The 24,172-nt window shown below is 43.1% G+C and overlaps 2 protein-coding genes across 5 annotated transcripts in view; one reads left to right on the forward strand and one right to left on the reverse strand.

Moving 5' to 3' along the window:
* LOC147889792 (protection of telomeres protein 1a-like) overlaps positions 1–9,351 on the reverse strand; it is a 125,668-nt gene extending 116,317 nt beyond the window's left edge. For 3 of the 4 annotated variants that reach the window (XR_015542910.1, XR_015542911.1, XM_087391643.1), the window contains exon 1: positions 9,040–9,351. Coding sequence is in view for 2 of the 4 variants with exons in the window: in XM_087391643.1 (XP_087247769.1) it covers positions 9,040–9,175 (136 nt within the window). In the remaining 2 variants the exon portion in view is untranslated. Of the gene's footprint in view, positions 1–9,023 lie in introns of all 4 variants that reach the window. The other variant, XM_087391644.1, reaches the window with a different exon arrangement.
* Positions 9,352–16,945: 7,594 nt separating this feature from the next.
* Positions 16,946–19,341, forward strand: LOC147889793 (uncharacterized). The gene is made up of 2 exons (XM_087391611.1): positions 16,946–17,939; positions 18,371–19,341. The coding sequence occupies exons 1-2, from the start codon at positions 17,151–17,153 to the stop codon at positions 19,013–19,015; spliced, it is 1,434 nt and encodes a 477-aa protein (XP_087247737.1). The 5' UTR covers positions 16,946–17,150; the 3' UTR covers positions 19,016–19,341.
* The last annotated feature ends 4,831 nt before the right edge of the window (positions 19,342–24,172 follow it).

Raw genomic sequence — 24,172 nt, forward strand, 5'->3', positions numbered from 1 at the left:
CGAGACTCGTGCAGCCCAGCATGAGCGATACCCTTCTCGCACCTTTCACTATTGCGGAGATGCAGGATGCGGTGAGTGCTATTGATGGGCAGAAATGCCCAGGTGAGGATGGCCTCTCTAGAGGTTTCTTCACCACCTTTTGGGAGTAGATCCACCGGCCCTTGCTCGCAGCCTTCCAGCACATCTTCTCCAGCGGGCAAATGCCAGAGAGCCTTGCGACAGGCCTGATTTGCCTCATCCCCAAAGGGGGGGACCGCCAGGAGATCAGACAGTGGCGCCCAATCACCCTCCTCCCGACCGCCTACAAACTCCTCGCCAAGATGATCAGCAGTCGCATCCGCCCCCTGCTACACGACCTGATTCATGACACCCAGACTGGTTTTGTCCAAGATCGCAGCATCTTGGACAACATCTTCACTTTCTCAGAGGCGACAGGATGGGCCCAGCACAGTGGCCAGCACCTTGCCATACTCCTTCTCGACTTTCAGAAGGCATACGACAGGGTAGACTGGTCTTTCTTGGAAGGTACACTCGCTCGGTTCGGTTTTCCGGACGAGTAGATTAGAGGTATTGCTAGCCTTTACAGATCGGCCTCCAGTCGGGTTATCATTAGCGGCAGGATGGGGGAGAGATTCACACTCGAGCGCTCGGTGCGTCACGGCTGTCCATTAGCGCCTTACCTCTTCCTATTTTTTGCGGAGGCCATGACACACTTCCTTCGAGCTCGCACCACTGGTCTTCGCGGGATGCGTCTCCCTATTCGAGAGGATGCCGAGCTGCTGGACTCCGAGTATGCAGACGACACAGCCCTATATGTGCAGGATGATGTCGAGTCACTGGAGCGAGTGAGACTGTCCCTAGAGATGTTTTGCCTTGCGGCTGGAGCGAAAATCAACTGGCATAAGTCAGTTGGTTTTCTTACATACCCGGGAGCCAGCTCACAGTGGGGTATTTTCCTGGGGTTTCGCTGGATCCCCAGAGGACAGACGACACGTTACCTGGGATTCCAGGTAGGCCTGGACATCACACCGGCTCAGCAGTTCTTGCCGGTCCTAGCCTCCATACGACGAAAGCTTGCTTTCTGGAGCACGGCTCGGCTTTCCTTGGCAGGCAGGGCCCTTGTGGTCAACCAGGTCCTTCTTGCCACTGCTTGGTATGTAGCCTCTTGCTGGTGTTTCTCGAGGTCTTGTGTAGCCCAGCTGAGGAGACTGGTGCGGAACTTCCTATGGTCTGGCTCAGACGGTTCCGGCACCACCAGAGTTAGGGTCGCCTGGCAGACGGTCATTCTCCCCCAGGCAAAGGGCGGCCTCGGCATCATAGATCCAGAGCTTCAGAGTAGTCAGGCACTTCTTGGCAAGCTAGTCATCCGCGGCCTGACCCCAGGAGGACAGACGTGGAAGCTCTTGCTACAGCATGGTCTCAGTGGGTGTACCCCCCAGTTAGGGGGTGTTTGGCAGCCTTCTATCCGATCTTCACTTCAGCACCTTTGACTCAGCCCCGTTCCCCCTTCCTCCGTAGCCTCATTTCGGTCTGGAGGAAGTTGCGACACAGCCTTTCCCAGGTCCCCCCTAGCTGCCGAGAGGAGACAGACAGACAGCCCCTGATCTGGAGCAGCCAAGTGACAGATGATACAGGTCGTCAGCTTGGAGAGAGATCCCATATCCCTTGGGCGCTCTGGGAGCGTGGGTCCGCACGCTCGTTCCGGGTTTGGAGGGACGTCTACAGTCAGTTGAGCCCAGGCGAGCTGGCAGCAGCAGTAGGTACGGCACGTGGGATCCAGGCTCGACGAGCGGAGATTGATGCTGCCATCCCTGCAGGTTGGAGGATCCCCGCAGACACCAGACAGCTCTTCCCGGGAGATGAGAGGTGGCTTGGACAGTTCACTCCACGAGGCATTCCTTTGGTGGTGGCCGGCCTCTTCTCGGACTCTTCGGTACACTTCTTCTCCATCACTGATGACAGTCGCCTACAGAGCAGAGAGGCCGTGATCGACCCCCAGCTTCCCTGGCAGTGCCTTCGCATTGTAGGGCTGCAAGGGAAGACGTGGCATATAGACCCCCTGATTATGCAGGACCAGGATTGGAGACTCTGGATATGGGAGGGCCGCTCCTTGTCAGAGGTGGAGTGGGACCCAGGGGAGTGGCGTTGGCCACCATCGGAGACCTCAGAGAACCCTACCCCCTTCTTTTCTTACAGTGCACGCACGGGTCGGCGTGCTCTTGGGGCTCTCCAGCGTGGGCTACCCACACAGGCACATAGATGGTATGCCCAGGGGATATCCTTGGTCTTTCTTCGCATTTTCTGGAAGACTCTTTGGGCTAGCTGGTGTCCGAGGAAGATCTCCTACTTCCTTTGGATGGTGGCACACAAGGGGCTTCCAATTGGCAGCTGGCTGAGACAGATGGGGCAGGAGGGGCATTGCCAGATGTGTTTTCAGGAGGAGTCGTCCCTGAAGCATTGCCTTTGGTGCTGCTCGCATGCGCAGACGGTTTGGAAGGGAATCATGGGGATCTTAGCTAGGGCTACACCCGAGCTAGGACCGATCACTTGGGGAGCCGTTTGTTGGTGCAGCACTGAGCCGGGGCATCACTTGGCCTATGAGTTCTCTAGACAGGATCCCGTCTTTTTCATCACGCAGGCCACTTGGGCTTACATGGACAGCTTCCCATGACATTTGACAGAGACAGATGCAGGAGCGAGGCCTCGACACCCAGTTTGGGAGATCATAGGGAGTATCGCAGGCTGGCATATCTGGACTTCCAGATGCGCGCAGACTGTAGGAGCTCAGACTACTACTACTACCCAGACCCTAGCAGATATCTGGAGCACGATTATTCACACGCTCAAGGGTCAGTGGGATCAAATCCAGGGAGAGTCCCGGGCAGGGAAGGAAAAGAGACGACGTTTCCTTCGCGACTGGGATCACCGAGAGTTATTCTTCCAGCACTCCACTCAGAGTCTTCAGTGGCATTACGCCCCTCCACCGTGGCTGTTTGTCCACTCTCCGATGATTATGCCCTAAGAGGCTTGTATTTAGCATTTTGACTTCTCGGGCTGAATCCGTTTTGTGATTACAGCCCGCTGGCCTTAAGGCCTTCTTGTACTCTCGCTTTCAAGTAATATAACTAGCACTACTTTTTGCGAAAAAAAAAAGTTATTGCTCTAACATCATGCTTCGGTTGGCTAATACATCAAATGGATGTGAAAAATGCATTCTTGAATGGTTTTTTAGAAGAAGAAATTCTTGGAAATTAGAGCCCATCATCCCACTTGTAAGCCACCATATGAGGAGAGCATTGGGAAATGGTACCAATGTAGGACTGGGTGGTCTGAGAGCTACTAATGAGCATTGGGTTTGGATGCCACATGGGTAGATCCATGTAATTGGAATCATCCATAAGTCAAGCATTTGGCCAGCACTGTAGGCTGCCACATGTGCTATTACATGGGCTGCCACAGTCCAAGATTTAGGGCTGGCAATGGAGTCCAGGGAAGAGGACATCCCTGTACAGATTTTGTGGCAACAGGTACTGAAGGTGGGGCAGCATGCACGGTGGCCTGCAGGCTGCACAATCATTGTGCTAGTAGTGTGGGGTTGTTAGGAGCAGGTACAGCACCTGTACGGAGCATTTGCAGGGCCTGGAAGAGAACCAACAGGTCGGCAGATTTACAGGTGGGAGCTGGAGCAAAGGCTATAGCCGGCTGCACACAGAAATAGGGACCAGGAAAGACTGCAGCAGGTCGGCAGTCTGGGTAAACCCTGGAGGAACAGGTCGGCACAAGTGGAGATGGCCTTATATAGGCCTGGTTCAGTCTGTTGCTGGTTGGCTGACCTACAGACTAGGTCGCCAGTCTGGAGGACCTGAAACCCTAATTGTGGGGGCCTTTTGGCAGTTCAGACTGGAAGGATCCCTCACCTTTCGAAGCAGATTCTGGAGCAGATCTTAATGCATACCTCAAACCAGTCAGGAGAGCACATGTCTGCAGGAGGGTGCAGTCCAAGGAGTTTGCACTACAGATGGTCACTGAAGCTCACTGAGAAGCACGCAACCTCAGGAGTGCAAGGACAGAAGTAGGAGCAGTGTTTATGCTTACCATACAGCATCCAGGGCAGCAGACTGCTGCATGTTTTGGGATCTCTGGAAGCCTTCTGTAAGAGTGTTTGGCTATCTCCTGAATTTGGTGCTTGAGAGTTCTCTCTTGTGGGCACAGAAAGGTTTTGAATTAAAGTATTCCCTTCTCCTCTCTTAAGATTCTTGTGTTGCACACACCTTATCCATTTCTATTTCCGCTGCCTGGAGAAACGAGCCAACGGTCTAGGTTTGTCTAACAGGAATCTACATGACACAATACGAAGTGAATTCAAAACTATCTGCATGTCCTTCCCATCTATGGTCGCTCACTTTCTGAGTATGGCCCCCCACTAAGTGTGATGAAGGAGGTCCACACCAGATAGGTCTCAAAAATAATCTGCAGTGCTAGCAAGGCCTTAGCCATTAACCTGCAAGGTGCTTCCACGCCTCTTCATGGAGACGATTGAGTAGGCCAACAAACCGAATTTGCCGCTCTTCTTCTCTCTCTTTGGCGCCATGCCCTAAAAACACAAGATATGATTCCGAAGACTTGGCTAGAATTCAAAAAGCAGTTGTAGGAACACTTCCTATCACCCGAGTTTGAGTCAGAGATACTCATCAAGTGGGATATATTTAGACAGACAGAGATAAGACTATTCGGGTGCAGATGTGAACGTGGTGCTAGGTCAGCCTGTAGAAGCCATAGATTAACCCAGCTACTACTGTTGACTGCTGAACAGGCCATGTGTCACTTGACTGCTGCTGCAGGGTTCTGACCACTCCCAACCTTCCACGTGGTAGGTCGTTATCTACTGTAACTTCTGGGATTCTGTGTGGAAACCATACAACCGAGTCCCGACCTGTATAGACTGGAGCTGTTATGTAGCTAGAAGCTAATTCTTGGATTAGTGGACTTAATCCAGCAATGTTAGGGGCCCCTGGGATCAAGGGAAGCAGGCTATCATGGGTCTAGCAGACTTGAGCAATAGCAAAAGGCCAAGTAGCTATATTTAGCCAGGGATGCTTAATAAAGCAAGATTCTCTTCGGCTTGGCGAAGGAACATAACTGCAAGCGAAGAATAATCGAGTAAAAACCTCGAGGATGCTATTAGATATGCAAAATTCTATGATGACACTATGGCCAAAAGGACTTCTTTACAGAAACCTCATAGGTACCGAGCAAAAGCACTTTATGCGAAAGAGAATTCCGTCCTACTAGGGCTACAAAAACTCCAGCCCTGACTCCTTCACAAACTCCAGGTGAGGCAACTGCAAAGCGAATCAAGAAAGAGAAGTAAACCCTTTAGTTTGTTGTGGAGGGTCGCTACCTCATTTGTGGACAAAAGGACACATGCGGATGCATTGTCGAAAGTTGAAGACCAAGTCAAAGGGTGCAACCTTGACCGAGATCAACCGTACACACTATAGTCATAGATCAAAGTCTTTGCAGCAAGGATTGTAGCTTTAACATGAAAGCATTCAAGACCAATGACCTTGTTCACTAGTATGGATCGGCGGACTTGGTTAGAACAATTCACATCCTAATTGACTCTGATAGTACTCACAATTTCATGAATGCCAAGCTTGTGAAGAAATTGGGAGCACCAACGTAGCTGAGTGACCACATCTATGAGGTGGACATGGCATCCAGGAAGCAAGTTTGGGATCAACATGCGACGCAGATTCCCATTACCATACAAAATTACACACAGAGTCTAGATTTTTCATGTTGTTGAATTAGATAGAGTGGATGCAATTGTGGAGAAAGAATAGTTGAGTGGAATGTCCAAATTAATTGGCGGAGTCATACATTAACTTTTGTAAGTGGGTGTACCCTATGTATTCCAGGTAATTTTGATGTCCCATCCTACGCTCTGGTACACTCGTTGGAAGTTGTTAATATGATTGCAAATTCTGAGTATGAAGGGTATGTTGTGTATGTTGTGTAATTTGAAGTGGATAATGTGTCTTAGCACAAGCACTTGTAGAGATTAATATAGAATTTGTGGATGTCTTTCCATCTGAGTTGCCACTGGTTGCCACCGGTTATGCTGGTTGATCATCGGACAAAACTAGTTCCAAAAGCTGGGCATGTAAGCATGGCACCTTATAGGATGAGTAAGGTGAGGTATCACAATAGGTGTCAAAATCCTTATGCATGGGGCAAGTTAGGAAAAGTAAATCTCCTTGGGTGCACTAGTGCTATTGAAGTACAAGGAAGAAAGTTGGACAACATGGGATAAGGTTACAATTACGAACGTATGGCCATTATGTGTTAACTATACAAAGTTGAACAAGGTCACAATCAGGAACGTATAGCCATTATGAGTTCCTAATACTCCCTTTTTGACTCACGAATGCACCTACGACATTCCATGAATGATATCTTTTGAGATTATCAAGGGAAGTTTGTGGTCGTATTTTTAGACCATATTATGGTATACATTCATCCTCTCAACAAGCATGTAGGGCATCTCCGCATTGTAGGATTCACTATCTTTCTTAAGAAGTCAATGAGGGATTATTTAAAGCTAACCATTCCTTTGACGAACCTCCATAAAGGACATGGACTTCAGTCCAACAGTCTTATTTCCTGTCATGAAAAGCTTGATGAGGCTTTCCAGAACCTCAACCTTAAGGTCAAGGAATCACCTACTTTGAGTTTACCAAATCCCAACTGACTGTTTGTTGGTAAGGCTGACGCTAGTGATCTTGCAGTAGGCGCAGCTTTATTCCAAGAGGCTGCATTGTAGCCTTTGAAAGTAAAAAAATGGATGATACTCAATCTCAGTGGTATACTCAAGAAAAGGAATTATATGTGTTCATTTACATATCATATCTAATGGTTCCAGCTTTGTTGTACTGAGAGACCACGAATCTATCAAATACATCTATGATAAGCCCGAGTTGAAGGGAAGCAAGGCACAGTGGTGCAACATTTTGACATGGAGATTAGGTATCAGATGGGTAGCTTGAATGTTGTTGTGCTTTGCTGAATAGAACACCAATTAGTCTCCTGAAGGGCTCTTTGAACGATTGACTACGAAGGGTTTTGAAGTCTTGCCCTGCAAGGATGTAGGGTTCACCATATCCACCAAAGAAGAAGATGCTGGTGGCCATGCTGTAGCTGAAAACGATATGCTGTAGAGTAGAGGAGGCATAGGTTAAGACGGGTGTAGAAATAGATTAGGCTGTTGGAGCATAAGAAGAATGCAGCCATGAATTAGGAAAGCTGTAAGTATAGAAAGGAAGAGTAGGCTATATGTAGGTGGGAGGCTGAGTAGCAAAACCCCTTTCTTAATCTCATAGTCCCCCCATCTTCCTTTTGAAGGGAATCAATATACAAACTCTCTCTCTATCTTGATTGCAAAATGACCCTTTCTACCTCCATTCCCTATTCTTTCACACTTGCCAAAATTGAGATGTCACATCATGCCATGAATATATATTATGCTACAAATATGTAGGTATGATATAGCTCATACACAAAAAATAGCTACAAGTATGTAGGTATGATATGCAAAATGACCCTTTCTACCTCCATTCCCTATACTTTCACACTTGCCAAAATTGAGATGTCACATCATGCCATGAATATATATTATGCTACAAATATGTAGGTATGATATAGCCACTTCCACAGCCAAAGCTATAATGTCATGAAATGCATCCCGGGTTTCATGAAACGTATTAAAAATCAGATTACTAAATACAATTGTACATGTAGAGTATCTCAAATTAGGGTTGACTTTTATGGCATCACTATGAGGTCATTTTTAAAATCTCACAATAGTCAAGCTGAGGTATAATACATGCTCTATCCAGATAAACTGCAAGTTAGGGTTAGTGTTAGGGTTATGTTAGGGTTATAATATTAAATAAGCTATACTTTTCACTTTTGGGCTCAGTTGAGCCATGCAAATTCTATGGAACTCTTCTCCCACTTCTCCACATTTGCTCTGCTTGCTTGATCGTTTCACACGATCCTCAACATATTCCAAAGACACCACGACTCCTGCTGGAAGATAAGTCAACCTTGCATAGAGATCAGATTACTTTTAGACGATACAAGACAAGTCTCCTCATACAAATTCAGATATTTCAACCTCTCATAAAGATCTAGTAAAAGTTGAAACTGAAACCGGCATGCTGTAGCACCTCTAGTTCCCCTACAAGGGGTGTTTTAAGAGGCAATGATCACATGCACTCATGATCTGGAGGATCATGTCGCATACAGTAGGAGGAAGGCAGCCCACACGTGGGGCCATCCATCACTTGACAAACAATGCTGGTTTGTAGATCCCAATTTCTTGACAAACCAAGCACGCTGAACCTTTGGTATTTTATGCACCACCTCTCAGCACGACTTTCTGATGGGCCGATATCTTCAAGAAATGTAGCAAACAAAGTGATGGTTAAAGCCACATCAATCTATGTACATTAGGTTGTGTTGTAGTGCCCTTGGTTAAGCTAATGTCTAGTTTGAAGGTCACATCATTTTTGGTTTCACAAACCCTTTGGGGCTTTTCAGAAGTCAACAAACTTTGTTTCCTTCTTCTCACAAACTTTGTTTCCCTCTTCTCACACACACAAGCCATCACATTGATGTTGGCCAAAATGGGTAGAGCCCATAGCTGAACTCTCCCATGTCTGCAAAACTTAACACTACCAAACGTACATAAGGATGGTGACATGGATAACTCAAATTGATGAATCTCTATAATCCTTAGAGTACTTGTTTCCTGAACCGTACCATTTTGCGGGATACGTGAAAGGAACGATTAAATCGGGGAAAAACAAACGAATTTTCTCGACTGATTGCTTCTTCTAGTTAGCTTTCTCCGCTGTAAAGGACGCATGACCATTCATTGACAACGTAGCATGTGCATCCAGCGTTGGATAAGCTGGGGTGGCAGAAGCAAAAGCTGAGACAACGCGCGCTAGCAATACCAGAGGAAGGCGAGACCTGATCCACGGGTCCGCTTGGGCTGCTCGTATTCACGGACGACACCATAAAAGTTCACTTTCTGGCCGACGGAAATCGCTGCGTCTTGTAATCTCATGTACGTATATTGTTCTGGCATGGCTGTTCCAGGTCTCATAATCTCGTGACAGTGAAAAATGAAGGCTTTACCTTAGCTGCTTACGAAGACACGGGAGTGGTTTTGCTATAGAGTTTTAACAAGGTGGCAAAGCCATAAGATATGTCAAGTGTAAGGTCTTAAATTTTATGTGCATATGAAAGTGATGGAGTGGTCTCTTCACTATGCATAGGAGGTTCCTCTAATGGCTTCGTTTTGAGGAATGTTTGTCCAAATGTTGATCTAGGATGCTTCCCTCAAGGTCATGGATCAATGGAGATTACATCTTAAAAAGTCCTCTTAAAAAGGTGGAATGCTCCTCCCAAAAACCGGCAGCTTTACCTGCCACACGGTGACCACCCGCCCCCTCCCCACTTCCCTTGACGGTCGAAAAAGGCCATGTGTCGCCCTTCTCGGTCGGAATCCAACCGAATTTGGCTCCTGGCCTACCGGTCAGTCGTCGAAATCATTATTGATTCCTCTCGAGAAAGGCCTCCCCATGGCCCTTCCCTACTCCACACATTGTTGTGGGAACTTCAATGTGCATGTTCATTCTGTATTTGGCCATAAGTGACAGGAGTTTTGATGTTGCTGAATTTTGTTTGGACATATCAATGTCGAAGTCACCAATGAGGATTTTTTTCTTGGTTTCATGATTGTTCGTTGCAAGAACCTGGTTGAGGAGAGTGAGAAGACATTGTGCATTAATATTGGGAGGCTTGTAGATGGCCACAATCATGTAATCAATATATGTGAGCTTCTATGATCTCTATTCCATTTGATTCATGTATAGCATGGCATTGGAAACTAACATTTTTATGTAGGAGAACACATGAACCATTTGATGAGTAACTTTGTATTACGTGGAATGTAGTAGGCATGAGTGTTTGTATTCTTTTTGTTCTTGTTTCTTGTAGGTAGATGACATCTACATCTATTGAGTGATGTGTTTGTTGTTTGTTGTATGTCAATGCTGTACTTTTCTATTAGTCGTGTGAATATTTATGTTGAATTTTTTGCTTTTGAATGTTTGTTCTCTAATTATTTCCCATCGTTTTGAATTTCCAAGCTTTTCCACATCTCTATCTACCTGCAAGTTCTCATTTTCAAGAGGTTCCAGCAAGTAAAGATTTTCAATTTTTTTCACTCGAGACAACATTGTGTATGCTAAGCCATGTCTGTGCACCTTTTTGGGAGAGAAGGCTACTCTCTCCATTATGAGGCCTTGTGATCTGTGAATTGTTCTTGCCGCTACTAGTTGGATAGGAAATTGTTGTCTTGTGAGGATGCTAGTTTTAGATGCTCCTATTTGAACTTCCTTTGCGATACGGAAGATTGGTGTCCATTCTTGGTTTATTTGGCTTGTGTATGTGTCTTTGTTGGCTTTCCCGGTGTTCCTTCCTATGTTCGGATGTGAGAAGTGTATCCAGATAATATCTTTGCCTGCGAATGTTGACATGCCTTTGAAAACACCATCGGCACCATTCACAAGGCCATCTTGTTGGTCAATGTTTCCAAAGCAAAGTTCTACAAGCATTCCCTCTTTTATATATATTGTTGTCTTCAGGCCATTAGTTACTTTAAGGTCAAACAATATCTTTTGGCTATTGCACGGAGTTTTGCTGAAGTGGTCAATTGCCTTGATTGTGTATGTTTTGCCTTGTATTAGTTGAAGCACATCTTCATTGTGTTAGTTCATTTGTGAGTTCGTGTAGAATAGGTGGGGAGAGTGTGACCATTAGGAGGTATATTCACGAACCTATTATCACGTTGACACATTGTTTCATGAAGTTGGTAGCATTCTATTTTATTTCTCCAATATGTGTTCACCATGGACTCCAATGTATCCTCATTTACTTAGATGACCCAAGCATCTTTTACTGGCTTTGCTTGGTAGAAATTTCTCAAAAAATAACGGCAACATCGCCAAAGTGCTCATCGAAGTTTCTTTTGAGTGATCGAATTCGGAGGTCAATGAAGTTTCGAGTCCTCCTGCCAACAAGGGATGTTTCATTGAACACAAGTAATTGCACTTGCTTGTATGGATTTCATTAGAGTATATATTTTCTCTTGTGCAAGGGATGTAAGGTTTTTGCTATGAATAGGCAAGTACAATGAGGCGTGGATGGTGGTTTCGTTTATGTTGTATGTAGCCTTGCCAGTGTAGGCAAGCATAAGGACTATTGGCAAGCTTGTTTCAAGGTTTTTTATGACTTGGCTATAATACCTAATCAGACCTTGGACGATGAGCAAAAGGAGATATGTCTTCCCCGTTCCTGCTCCACCAATAAGAAAGAGGTTTACTTTTTTGTTTGGATGAATCCTTTTCCGTAGAAGAAGGTCATCAAATAAGTTCCTTTGCTTATAGTTCAAGCTTCTAATTGTTTGAAGTATTCCTCATTGGATAACAATATTACTTTTTTGGTTGCCACTAAGAAGTTATCATTCCTCTAGGATTTCTTTAGTGTGGGCATATCAAGGCCAATGTCATACGCAATCTCAGGTTCTTGAGTCCCTCTTGTGTGTTCATTTGTTTCTATGTCCTCTTGTACATGAATTGCATCTAAGTTTTCATCGTTTGTCATGAAGTTGTCATAGTTAAAGTTAACTTGGATTTGTTGTATAGTATGGTTTTCTCGTGCGCACGATAAGCACTTTTCCATGTTCCAAAGTGAGTGAGATATGTGAACTCATCATTCTTAAAGGGACAATAGAGAAGTAATGTTCTCTGTAGTAATTGGTTGGATCTTTCACAATGTTGAATTTCACAAATCTAATAATTTTGGGATTTTGTCTTTTTTTGCAATGCCCATTTTGAATGATTGTAGTCTGAAGCAAATGAAGCAAGGCAAACGTTGTTCATTCCACTCCTCCTCATATACTTATCTATTATGTTTTGGCAAGCTATATTAGTGAAGTCATCTTCTAACTTTTGGAAATAATGTTTTCTCTTCAATATCAACGCTCTATTATGGGCTTCATTTGTGTGAATGAATTGAAACTCTCTAGATACTTTGTGCAATGGTAGTGAAAGGGCAATAAAGGAATCCAATTGTGCACTCATTTGGTGTGCATGTAAGAATGCATTTCCCATCTTTCTCAGACGACCTTGGGTGTTTGTGTTCTCTTACACGCATTCTTTCATTGTCTATTGTGAGTTTGTGGTGATTGTACTGACCATTTTTGTGATATAGGATGTACAATATGATGTTGCATCATATGGCTCCATGATGAACTGAATATCCATGTTGGATTGCCATAAGAATGAAACTTTTGTGTTGAATGCATTAGTGAACATGCCTTTTGGATGTCTTTTTAAGAACAAAGTTGGCTTTCGTAGTTGTGATCTTAATGACAGAACGTATGTTTCTTAAATCGATATGTTGTGCTGCCGTCCATTCTTCAGTTGTCATCGCAAAATGTGGTATGCAAGATATCATTGCAAGTTCATTTTTTTGTGCATTTCTTTGTAACAATGTTTGTCAACACAATCTAAAGGTTTTAGTATCATAGTTTGATGAAGAGGAGGCTTTGGATAATGGAAGTGAATTTCTTGTTTTGTTTCTTTGTGCATGTATACATATTTCTATGTGTTAGAATGTCTTTTGTTATGTATTTGTCAATGAAAGTGCATATGTCTGAAGTGTTGGTATCTTTATATATGGGAGCATCATCCACCCATAGAAGCCCATGTTCATGTTGGCTTCCTCTGCTTTGGAATTCAGTAACAAAGAAGTAATCCTTTATGTCCCCTAAGAAATTTTTATCACTCGAGCATTAAAAATAGATGGATTCTCTCTAATTAGTTGCCTTACAAATTTGCTTGACAGCATGTCTACTGTGGCAATTGTATTGGAATTGTAATGATTTTTCAAGCAAGCAACAAGAGGCTCCCAACGGTGCTCTGCGCACGAGAAAGTGATAAAGAATGTCGGGGGACCCAATTGGCGCATCATAGCAAATGCCTCTTTTCTTAGTTTCTCCTTATAGTCTAGCAATTTCTCAAAGATTCGAAGTCTCTATATCCTATTCTTGATTGCAAGACGTTCTCAATGTTTGTGTTGTTTTTCACATCCCTTGCCACAAGACGACTTCTCCCTAGCATGCCCTTGCATAAACAAACCCATATGGATTGCATCACTTGATAAATAAGGACTTTAATTGATTTGAAGAAAAGGTTTGGTATGTTCTAGCTGAATTTCAACGTTTTGTGTGTCAATCCCCACTTAACAATGTCAAAGTAGGTTAATCTCTTGTTTCCAACGCACCTAGGTGCCCCAAAGAACAATGTTGGAAAGTTCAATTCTTCACTGTTCTTGTCTTGAAATAAGCATAGTGGTTTTTGGTTGTCATGTGGAGCAACATAATGCATAGTGTCTTGGTAATCAAGAACTTGCTCTACATTGATCAAGTTGTGAATCAATGTATCAGTATCAAGGTCATTGATTTCATCGTCATCCACCTTGATTGTGTCCATGGAGTCATCACACTATTGTTGTTTTAGTGAGTTCAAATGGTTGTACCTTTCATTGTTCATACTTATGTTACTACTTTTGTAAAGGGGTGTCGTCAATAATTTAGTGAGAGCAGCCATGAGCAATAATGGTTTAACATTTCCAACCATATAAGTTGATTTGTACTCCAATTTCTTCCTTATGCCTATTAGCATGCCTGCCTCATCATCTACAAATCGTGGCAAGATGTTTTGAATTTTTGTTGTATCGGCCAAAACATTAACAATGCTACCTTTAATCCCAACCTGACCATTAAATCTCAATTCAGGTATCTGAGTGAAGGCTATTCTTGGTGAGACTAACCTTCTTCTATTTCATTCAAGAGGGAGACTTCTACAATAGGTTCATTTACTTTAGTTTTAAAGTATTTTGGCACCACATTTCTCGTCATACTCTTTTGGCATTTCTTACAAATGCGAAATTCATTCTTTGGAATGGCCCATGTGATGTGATGCGTTTTGATATATCCAATTGTATTTTTTCTTCTTTAAGAAGAGTGTTTGTTTTTTAAAGAGAATGCGTCCACAAGCAAAGCATTCATTGCATGGTGTGCCTCTAATTGTTGAGATATATTTGAGAATAGGTTTGGACGATTTACCAAATATAGAGGTATATTCCAAATCATCCAAACTTTATTTTATAACAATGTTCTGTTTCCTTTTTGCCCATGTTTCTCCTTTAATACTCTATCATCAAGAGGCACATGTAATTCACTTAATTTGTCACAAGCCTAGTAGGCCTCTCACACCTAAAGAAACAAGCACAAGAGGGGGCTAAGGCTAGGAATGCCAAGCCTCGTCAAAAGGCAACCCTAACAATCTATAAGGCCATGCTAGAAAGTATTAGCACCCTAGATGAGCTACCAATAGATCCAGCCAAGTTGTGTGTGCAGCTATAAGGATCTAATATGTCAACCACCACAACTCATGCATTAGTGGAACCAAGAGCTACTCACGACTTCCTTGCTCAAGAAGTATGAAACAATCTGCTTGAGGTACCTCTCACACCTAAGCTTGGCATGATTAGAGCTATTAATGGTCAAACTATGTAGGTTATGGGGAATGTTACTATAAAAATATCCATAAATAACCATGCAGTTGAAACTAAGGTTTTTATCATGCTTGACGAAAACCAGTGAGGAACAAGTTATAATAGGCAAGGCATGGTGTTATATCATTAATTTCCAAATCAAATGGCAAAAGAGGACAGTGACTTTGACAAGAGGTGGCAACACATGGCAAAAGATAACAGAATGGGATTGGTTCCCATAATTGAAGCAATTCCATTGTTATCAGCTCCCACTGTTCCTAAGGATACTATGAGTCCCTCTTCCTTGAAGGCTACCTGGTATAATGTGAGGTGGAAGCTTGTGGGCACAGTGAGAACATCGATGGAGTCTTGTGGAATGCTCTAATCACAGGATATGATGAACATGGGCCCAAGTAGGAAGCAATGAACTATTTTTCTAGAGGCAATTGGAAGGCATCTCTCCCAATGTAGTCACATTTTTTTGCAGCTTGAAAGCTTGTTCACAGATGCATATATGTCAAGATAGATAATGAATGTGTGCTTGGAATCGATAGACAATGTGCTTATGCACGACCAATCCTAGAAGGGCAATTGGCATCTTGCTCCAATGCGCTTTGCATTTCATAACTTGTGCAATCATCCAAATGTAATACAGGAAACGCTCAAGGCTATCACTCAATAGTAGAGAAGATTGTGAGAATTTCAAAGAACACATAGCTTGCAGTCAAGCTAACTAGGCTTTCAGTCAGGCTCACTAGGCTTCACATTTTATTCAGCTTGCTACAGTGCAAGGTTTCGAGCTTATGAAGATTCACTTTCATTATATTCTTGGATGAAATGGTTGTCTCTAAATACAAAGAATGATTTAAATTGCAAGCTAGAATTAATTCTGACTTTCAAACATCAAATGCAGTGACCACAGTCTACCAACTAGAGTCTGCGACCTCTTGCAATCTGATAGAAGTCCAACCATTGTTCTCCTATTTCTAATCCGTTATTCATAATCCGACTTGATAGCATGTTTCTACATTGTATCGGCTTTTGCAATATGTTTTCAGATTCTAAAATGGAAAAGATTTGCTTCTTGAATTGAGGTCCGAGTTGTGTTCCATTGTCAAGACACAGGTCCGAGTTGTGTTCCGTTGTCAAGACACAGTTCGACATAGTTCCGAATGTCAAATTCTAAAGTTCGACCGGTTTGAAGCATAAATCCAAAATTTGAACAAACAGAAGAATGTATTCGAGGTACATTTATCTCAATATTTTTTTATTTACCTCAACTAAAAGCTTCACTATTTTTTGATCATCATGGCAAAGTCAAAGCAAAAGAAGTGTCGGAGGATGCATTGTTTGTTAACAGTCTACAAATTTTGAAAAGGATTGTTATCTATATTTGTGCAAGCATCACAACCAACATGGTCATCGAAGGAAATATTGCCCTTTGCTTTTGGATGACAAGTTCCATGATATATTTCGAGCAATATGTGAGACAAAGTCTGATCGGAAGGTCAAAAAGCTATTGGATAAACATTTGGATTATTCCACTTTGCTTGATAATGTAAAAGCTTGGCATACTAAATTCCATCAAGGTGATTGGAGGTCTAATCAACATATCAATGACATCATAGAGCTACAAAGTGTAGATTTTACAATCTGAATGTGAGCATGAAGAGGACAATGATTCTAATTTTGACTTAGATTCCAACTATGACTCCAAAGATGGTGGTAAGAATTGCAATGATAATTCATCTATTTCTGTTCATAATCAAATGGATGCAAATGTTTTAGAACAGAACCGATTGGACATCCAGTTCAAATAGTTGGACAACAATCTGATGTCAGACACCACGGAGGATAATGAATGATGGTGCCTTGGTGGAGAGATCCATTAGAGTCTCATTGATGAAAATTGGATTGAGGGTATGATGTCTTGCACCAATATGGATTTGTGATTATCTTTGTATGTTTTGGGGTGGCTCCAAAGCTATGTAAATAAATTCAAACATCTTATAAATTAAGGGGGTCTAGGGGTCTAAAAAATAGGGTTGGTATTTTCCTTTCTTTTCTTTTTCTAAAAAACGTGGTCTCTGTTCTCTCTCTCTCTCTCTCACACACACACACACAAGCAAGCACAAGGAGGGCCTATGCTTCAAGGCCGGAAGGAGGCATCCCGAAGGGTTCGAATGCAGGCCGTCAACTGAGAGATGCGAATTCCCAAGGTGAGAGATGCATGAATACCCTACTCCATGAGGTGATGATGCTTCGCTGGTCACGACTCTTTCATAAGATCTGGAGACATAGCTTTGATGCATCACCAACATCCACGAATGGTGGTTGAGACTGATCCAAGGTAGAGATGGTGCCATGTGGCTTCACGACAAGCCACAAATTTCCTCTTGTGAGAGAAGGCTCGTCTTGGATACGAAGGAAGATTGCCCAAGCATTCAAATTCAATGGCAATGGGCTGCTCCATCGCACCTTCTTCCTCTCACGCCATCAATCTTTCAGCTACACTTCCTCGGATCTCTTGCAAGCGTGATTCATTGCTTCGAGCTGGAGAATTTCCGCCTTGTGGTCGATCCCAGCTTAGATTTCCACAAACACATCTTAGATTTCCACAAACACATCTCTCCAGACAAGCCTCCCATTGCATCGCAATGGCAGCTCCCGTGCTCCAATCTTCTCGTACTCTGCCTTCTTGGGAGGATTTATTGGAGCAGCTCGCACAGCACAAGGACCCCCCCTTCCGGCTTTCCCATGCCAAGAGGCGAGTCTTCAGCGACGGTGAAGAGCCAGCTATTACCTTCTACCGTGACAACTCCTCCTGGTGTCCTTACTGCGAGCGCGTGTGGATCCAGCTAGAGGAGAAACAGATACCTTACGAGATTGAAAAAATCAACATGAATTGCTACGGTTCAAAGCCAGAATGGTACACGAGAATGATTCCATCCGGCCTTCTTCCGGCGATTAATCTAAAGGGCAAGGTTGTTCCTGAGTCTTTAGACATAATGCTTCTTTTGGAAGAGGCCTTTCCTAATCACAAACCGCTGCTTCCACCCAAGGGCACGCCGGAGGCTTCAGCGGTGAATGATCTGTTGAGACTTGAGCGCCGACTTGCTGGAGCATGGTTGGGATGTCTCAGAGGAGGTTTCTGGGGTACCATGAATGCCTTTGATACCGCATTGGATAACGTAGACTCTGCCCTTCAACGGTTCGGGGGACCTTATTTTCTGGGAAGCGAGGTGTCTCTCATCTCTTCAACTCATACACATACTGCCTGCCTTTCTGTCTGTCTGTCTGTCTGTCTGTCTCCCTGTCTCTCTCACACATACACACCAGCACACTCGCACTCATCCTGAAGCAAGCTGTGCTAAGTTGCGCCTGAATTTAAAATAGTTTCGTTCTATGCAGATATTTCCTAGTATATCGAAGTGAAAATCAGTTATCCTCTCTAGCTACAGCGTCAATTAGAGCGGGTACAACCCAATACAGTTTTTTCTTTTCCCTCTAAAATGAACACTATAGGTCCGAGTATTTGGCTTCCCGAATTATCCCGCAGGCCAAGTCTTCAGTTTTGCCATTAGATGAACTCCAAGTAACTGTTGATATTGGGGAAGAGAGTGCATGAAATTAGCTGTATCCCCCTTTTGAGGCTACGGTTTAATGTATGCAGGTATCTTTGGTGGACGCTGTATATGCCCCATTTCTTGAGAGAATTGCTGCAAGTGTCCCCTACTGGGTGGGACCACAAGTGCGCGGAGCAGGACGATGGCATGCTGTAGATGTATGGTTCGACGCAATGGATAGTCGACCTTCATATCAAGCCATAAAGTCGGATGATTTCACTATCACTCATACCTTAGAGCCTCAAATTGGCAAGTGTAGATCACTCCCAGCTGGTGAAGCTTACAGAGCAAAGATTGATGGGAAAGATGGCTCCTGGGATTTACCTTTGAAGCCAGAAGAGACTGCTTGGGGTCGAGATGACGGCAGCGGCATTGGTTTCTCAAAGGAAGAAGCTGCCAGGTCACTGATTCGTAACCATGAGGCCATTGTTGGATTTTCTTTACGAGCTTTGAAGGACCAAGAGAGGCATAGGACAATGGTGGATATAGGCTTCAGGTATGTTGCCCACGCATTGTTGGTTGGGGTAAACAATGCAGGAGATGTGCCTGCAAACCTTGGCAATGAGGTAGCAGTTGCTGCAGCATACTTTAGAGACAGAATCGGTGTTCCTCGAGACCTCACCTATCCAGCAGCAAGGCAATTACGTGCGCATTTGCAGTGGTTTGTAAGATTGTTGGGCTCTGATCTATGAGCTATTTCGATTTGTATACTAATGTACAGGAATTGGTATTTGGATTCCAACATCGTACTCCCGCTTCTAAGCAACGACAAATATTGGTTGGGGTCCAAGTTTTGAGAAATTCGTCGTTCAATTTGTCGTGTGCGTTTTGATTTTGGACTCGATCAATAGTCACAATCCGTTCTGCGAGGATGAAATTCATGCACTGTAAGCGACCATGAGTTTAGAACTCCTTGGCAATAAGTATGCATAATGCATCTTTGAAAAAAAAAAGAGTATCCATTATGCAAGCAGGAGTTGCCACAAGTGTGGCTGCTGATCGGAATCTTTGTGAGAATGAAGGGCAACATTGAAAGGAAAGTAACCATACGGCTGCTTATGCTTGGGCACTTGACGCCTAGCTCTCCCTAGTACGTTAATTTTGTTCTCTCTCCCTTACTTTCTCGCTTGTTTAATAAAAAAAATTTAATTTATAAGATGGGATATATTTTTTAGCCCTATGAAGGTATATATATGAGCATTGCCAATGAGATCTATATAGTCTTATGAAGTTATATATATAAGCATTGCTATTGAGATGTGGCTCCATTTATTATGTTAAAACAGGTGTACCTTATTTGATTTGCATGATAGTGTCTACTCTTGTTGCATCCTATTAGAGCTTGTCTTTTCCATATGAAAGCATGTTCGATTAGGTTATTTGCACACTTATGCATCTTGTTTGTGTCATGTCTATCCCATTGATTGCACATCCTCTTTGAGCTCTATCTATGCCATTTCAAAGCTGTATAAGTGTTAGGCTATTAGCCTTATTACAAAAGAACTATGCAAGTAAGGGATAGTCATAGCTCTTAGAGCAATATCATTGTCTATGAATGTCACCCTAAACCTAACACCAATGGCTCATGTTCATATCCTCATTGGTTAGCCCATGGTGGTTGCGTACTCTCTCTCTCTCTCTCTCAACATGGTATTGGGGCCTATGCTAGTTTTGGAGTTGGATTGAGTTGAGCTTGTGTTTGTGATCATGCCTTCCAATAAGGCATTCTCGCTCTACTCCATTCTTGGGTATATTGTCCTTCATCCCTATCATTAGGAAAGAAGGGAACTCATTTTGTCCTTCATCCCTATCATCAGGAAAGAAGGAAACTCATTTTGGGGCCCTCTAAGAACTTCTCTATTTACCTATTTTCGATGCACTCAAAATATGGGAAATGCCATAAAATACGGATACTTAGTGCAAAAATGTCAGTCTAGTACTCAGGCTTCACATTAAATGCATATATAAGATCCTTGATTTTCTGTGGAGTATTTGATGATTCCGACATCGCCAGTGCATCTGGAGTAGGCCAAAACTCCTAAATTGATCCTGGAGACACCGAAAACCGATGCCCGGAGGCTCAAAAGAAGGATAAAAATGCTTGGAATGGGGGATTTGCACGAAAACGCGATTTGGCCAGCTGGAACTGTCCAATTAGCTGGCCAAACATGATTTGGCCAGCTAGCTGAACAGTTCCAGCTGAAACCAACGCTCAGAGATCTGAATAAAGAGCAAAAATGTCCGGAATGAGGGATTTGCACTAAAACGCGATTTGGCCAACTGGAACTGTCTAGCTAGCTGGCCAGAACTCCAGGGTCGATTCGAGAATTTTGGCTCGCTCCAGATGCGCAGGCAATGTCAAAATCATCAAATACTGCATAGATGTATGTTAGACATAATAAAAGAAAAAGATTTTGAATATGACTTAATTTATATTTTTACATGGTTTTTGGTAATTTTCCAATGTTACGTAGGCCCTCTTTTGATTGGTCGAGAGCTTATTTTTCTAAGCCCTAAAAGGCCCCAAAATGAGATCCCTCTTTTCCTAATGTGTCTATATAATCATCTTCTAGAGGGTTCTCTCCCCTACAAATTGGTTTTAAAAAGCTTTCCATTTGGGGCTATGGTGTAAGTTGTCTTGAACGTTTGTGAACTTCTTAAAGTGGTTCTCTAGAGCTTATATCCCTATCTTATAGAGGGCACTCTCCCTAACAAAGTAGTTAAAAAAGCTTCCCATTTCAGACTATGGTGCAAAAGTTATATTACCTTGAATGTTTTGTAAATTTTCAAGCACATTTGAGTCGTTGAGCATCCCTTGTGAGTTCTCCAAAGTATTTTGTAAGATCTTCTTGGTAAGGTTTGAGGGAGAGCGACTTGTCAGGTTTGAGGGAGAGCGACTTGTCAGGTTTGAGGATCATGGAGTTTTTTGAGCATCATTCCAATATGAAGCCTAACTTCCAAGCTTCTACTTTGACTAGTTGTATTTCATGTGGAGTTATTCTTCGATAATGTTGCAAATCCCAAAGTGCTTTCATGGCCATTTCAAGCCTTTCAAAGCCTCTTACATTCAAATTTCAAGGATCCAAGTACCCTAGGGCCTAGGGGCATGACTAGCATGGATCCTTTGGTTCAAGCTTAAGTACTAGGGTCTTCAAACTCTAGTTATTAACTTGAGTTTTGAAACACAAAAAGGGCATTTTGGGATTTCAATTGTGACTGAATGGAAGCACTTAGACCGAGATATATTGGATTGACACAGTTCTTAATGGTCGAAAAGAAAATGGAGCAAGCAATCAAAGGGTTTGGCAAAGCGGGGAGCAGCTCATATCCACTTGTCAACATCATGTTCCGAATGCCTAGTCCATAGGTGGTGCTAAAAGACAACTCAGTCAGCACTACGTGATGAGGCAAGGCAACAACATACTTGGGCTATGAGAACTACTACAATTGTCATAGCAGTAAAGGAAAAGAAGAAGTTGGAGAGTTAACCGGATAGACCACAGTTGTCACTTACGGATGATGGCATTGCATGAAGGATTTGCGATAGCGAAGGATGTCAGCTTAGATAGATACGAATGGCACCTATCCCACGGTTGACAACAACATGTGTACCATTGTAAATGTGGTGGTAGTATTTGACACGAATGTCATTAGGAAATACATATATATAAAGTTTTGGAGTCCTAGAAGTTAGGGTTGTTTCAGAGTCCTAGAAGTTAGAGTTTTCCCCACTACCAATGCACCATGTGTGTGGACAAGAGCTATTCATATTTGAGTGCCATTTTGGGCCAAGCAATAGAAGAGCACTTTGATTCCATCACTTCAATATCTCTCTCTCTTTCTCTCCCTGCCTCCCTCCCTCCCTCCCTCCCTCCCTCCCTCCCTCCCTCTCTCTCTCTCTCTCTCTATATATATATATATATATATATATGCGCACACGCATGCATGCATGCATGCATGTATGTATGTTTTGGTTCTACATTTCAATACGTTGTGTTTCCCTTGCCCCCATGCTATGCATTCGCTTCCCAATGATATGCATTTGCTCGGTGGGGGTGACACTCCTATGGTCATGCATCCATGTATGTATGTTTTGGTTCTACATTTCAATGCGTTGTGTTTCCCTTGCCCCCATACTATGCATTTGCTTCCTGATGATATGCATTTGCTCGGTGGGGGTGACACTCCTATGGTCATCTTAAAGGAGATTGCCGTGCAAACCCATACAAATGAAGTGTCATGAGATGAATGGACAAACAAGCATGCACAACCACATATTTTTCAAAGGGTTTTAATGCCATGACTATAGTTAGGGGATTGAAGTCTTTGTGTTGGGGTTTGGCAATTTGTTGGTGTACATCATATTTTTTAACAAACTCATAGGCATTGTTTTTTAACAAACTATTCCATATTGTGAGCCACCAATAGTCATCTAAAATAACTTTTTGAGCTATGGGTTCTCCAGAAAAGTGTCCTACTACTCTCGATGTACCGATGATCCTGATCTGCTTGGTTGACTCGATAGCTAAAATCCTCTTTTGAATTGCAAATAGTGTCTAGATACACTCTATCAGTTTTTTGGATTTCCTCATTTGCAAGGAACATATTCCCAACATTAGAATATGGTGATGCTACTTGGGAATACAAAGTAGTTTGCATTGGAGAAGCCATTGAATGCAAATAGTTAACTTATAATGACTGATGATCCAATGGACACAAGAATAAGATGCCAACTAATATCCAACATCAAAGAGAAGAGGTGGATGATTGGACTCAAAGCCAAAATCAAGAAGGCTTGAGATGATTGCTGAGGTAGATGAATCCTTGGATGAGGGAAAAGAGCAGGTTGACTGGTTCACCATCCCCTACACCGAATGACCAGAGGAAGAAGGGAGTTGCCCAGAGAGTTGAAGAACCCCACCTCTAGCAATTCAGGTGATTTTTGGCAAGGACAAGGAAGAAGATACTCATCACTATCACAAGGAAAAAGTCAAAGAAGAAGTGATGACTAAAAAGGACACTAAAGTTGATAAGGAGAGATCAAGAAGCTTCTAAAAAAGGTGGGCATTAGAGGCAACCCAAAAAAGGAAGAGGCCTAGTGCCATAAGCGCAAGACCAATAGCCACATGTTGCTCAGGCAAGCATTGCAACATCTCTAACCTTCTAGAACACACAACTAAAGACTTCTAGTTCAACTAATGCAAACAAATGACAGACCTCCACCTATTGCAGCAAGAGATAAGAAAACTTGACCAAGGGGAAGGAATGAATAGAATGCTACTTCTCTAGTTAAGAAGGGCATTGTAAGAGAAAATGCTAGATGTGGAAAAAGCAACTTGACATGCTACAAAAGCCATGCAACCAAGATGACGGCGCACCACAAATGGGTAGGATAGTGACAAAGGTGGGTTTGATGGTGGTCACAAGATCATAAGGAGCAGCCCAGATAACCCAAAAGAAGTTGAGAGAGCACCATTTTAGTTGAAAGGAAGAAAAGAACATGACAATGAAGATTAGCCCCATGAGTTGAAACAAAAAGAACCACTCATTGAAATGGGAGAGTCCTTGGATCACTAGAGAAGGATCAACTGATGGGACCAAATGAATGAAGGCAATGAACCCAAAATACCAATGGCACATACACAGATCAACTCACCTAGGAGAAATTATGAGAGGTTAATGTGATGATTTTGATTGGTCAATTGATGTATCTCACTCCCCATTGCATGAAATTCTTCCAGACTCCATTCATGGACCAAAATTTGTAGCCACATCCATCACATCAACAATCAAAGAGACCTAGACAATGATCTAGGATGAAGAGGTACCCATGATCGGCATGAAAGTCT

The sequence above is a fragment of the Dipteris shenzhenensis genome, chromosome 20 (genome assembly GCF_047967505.1).
Source record: "Dipteris shenzhenensis isolate YYH24624 ecotype China chromosome 20, Dip_SZ_1.0, whole genome shotgun sequence".
Lineage (NCBI taxonomy): Eukaryota > Viridiplantae > Streptophyta > Polypodiopsida > Gleicheniales > Dipteridaceae > Dipteris > Dipteris shenzhenensis.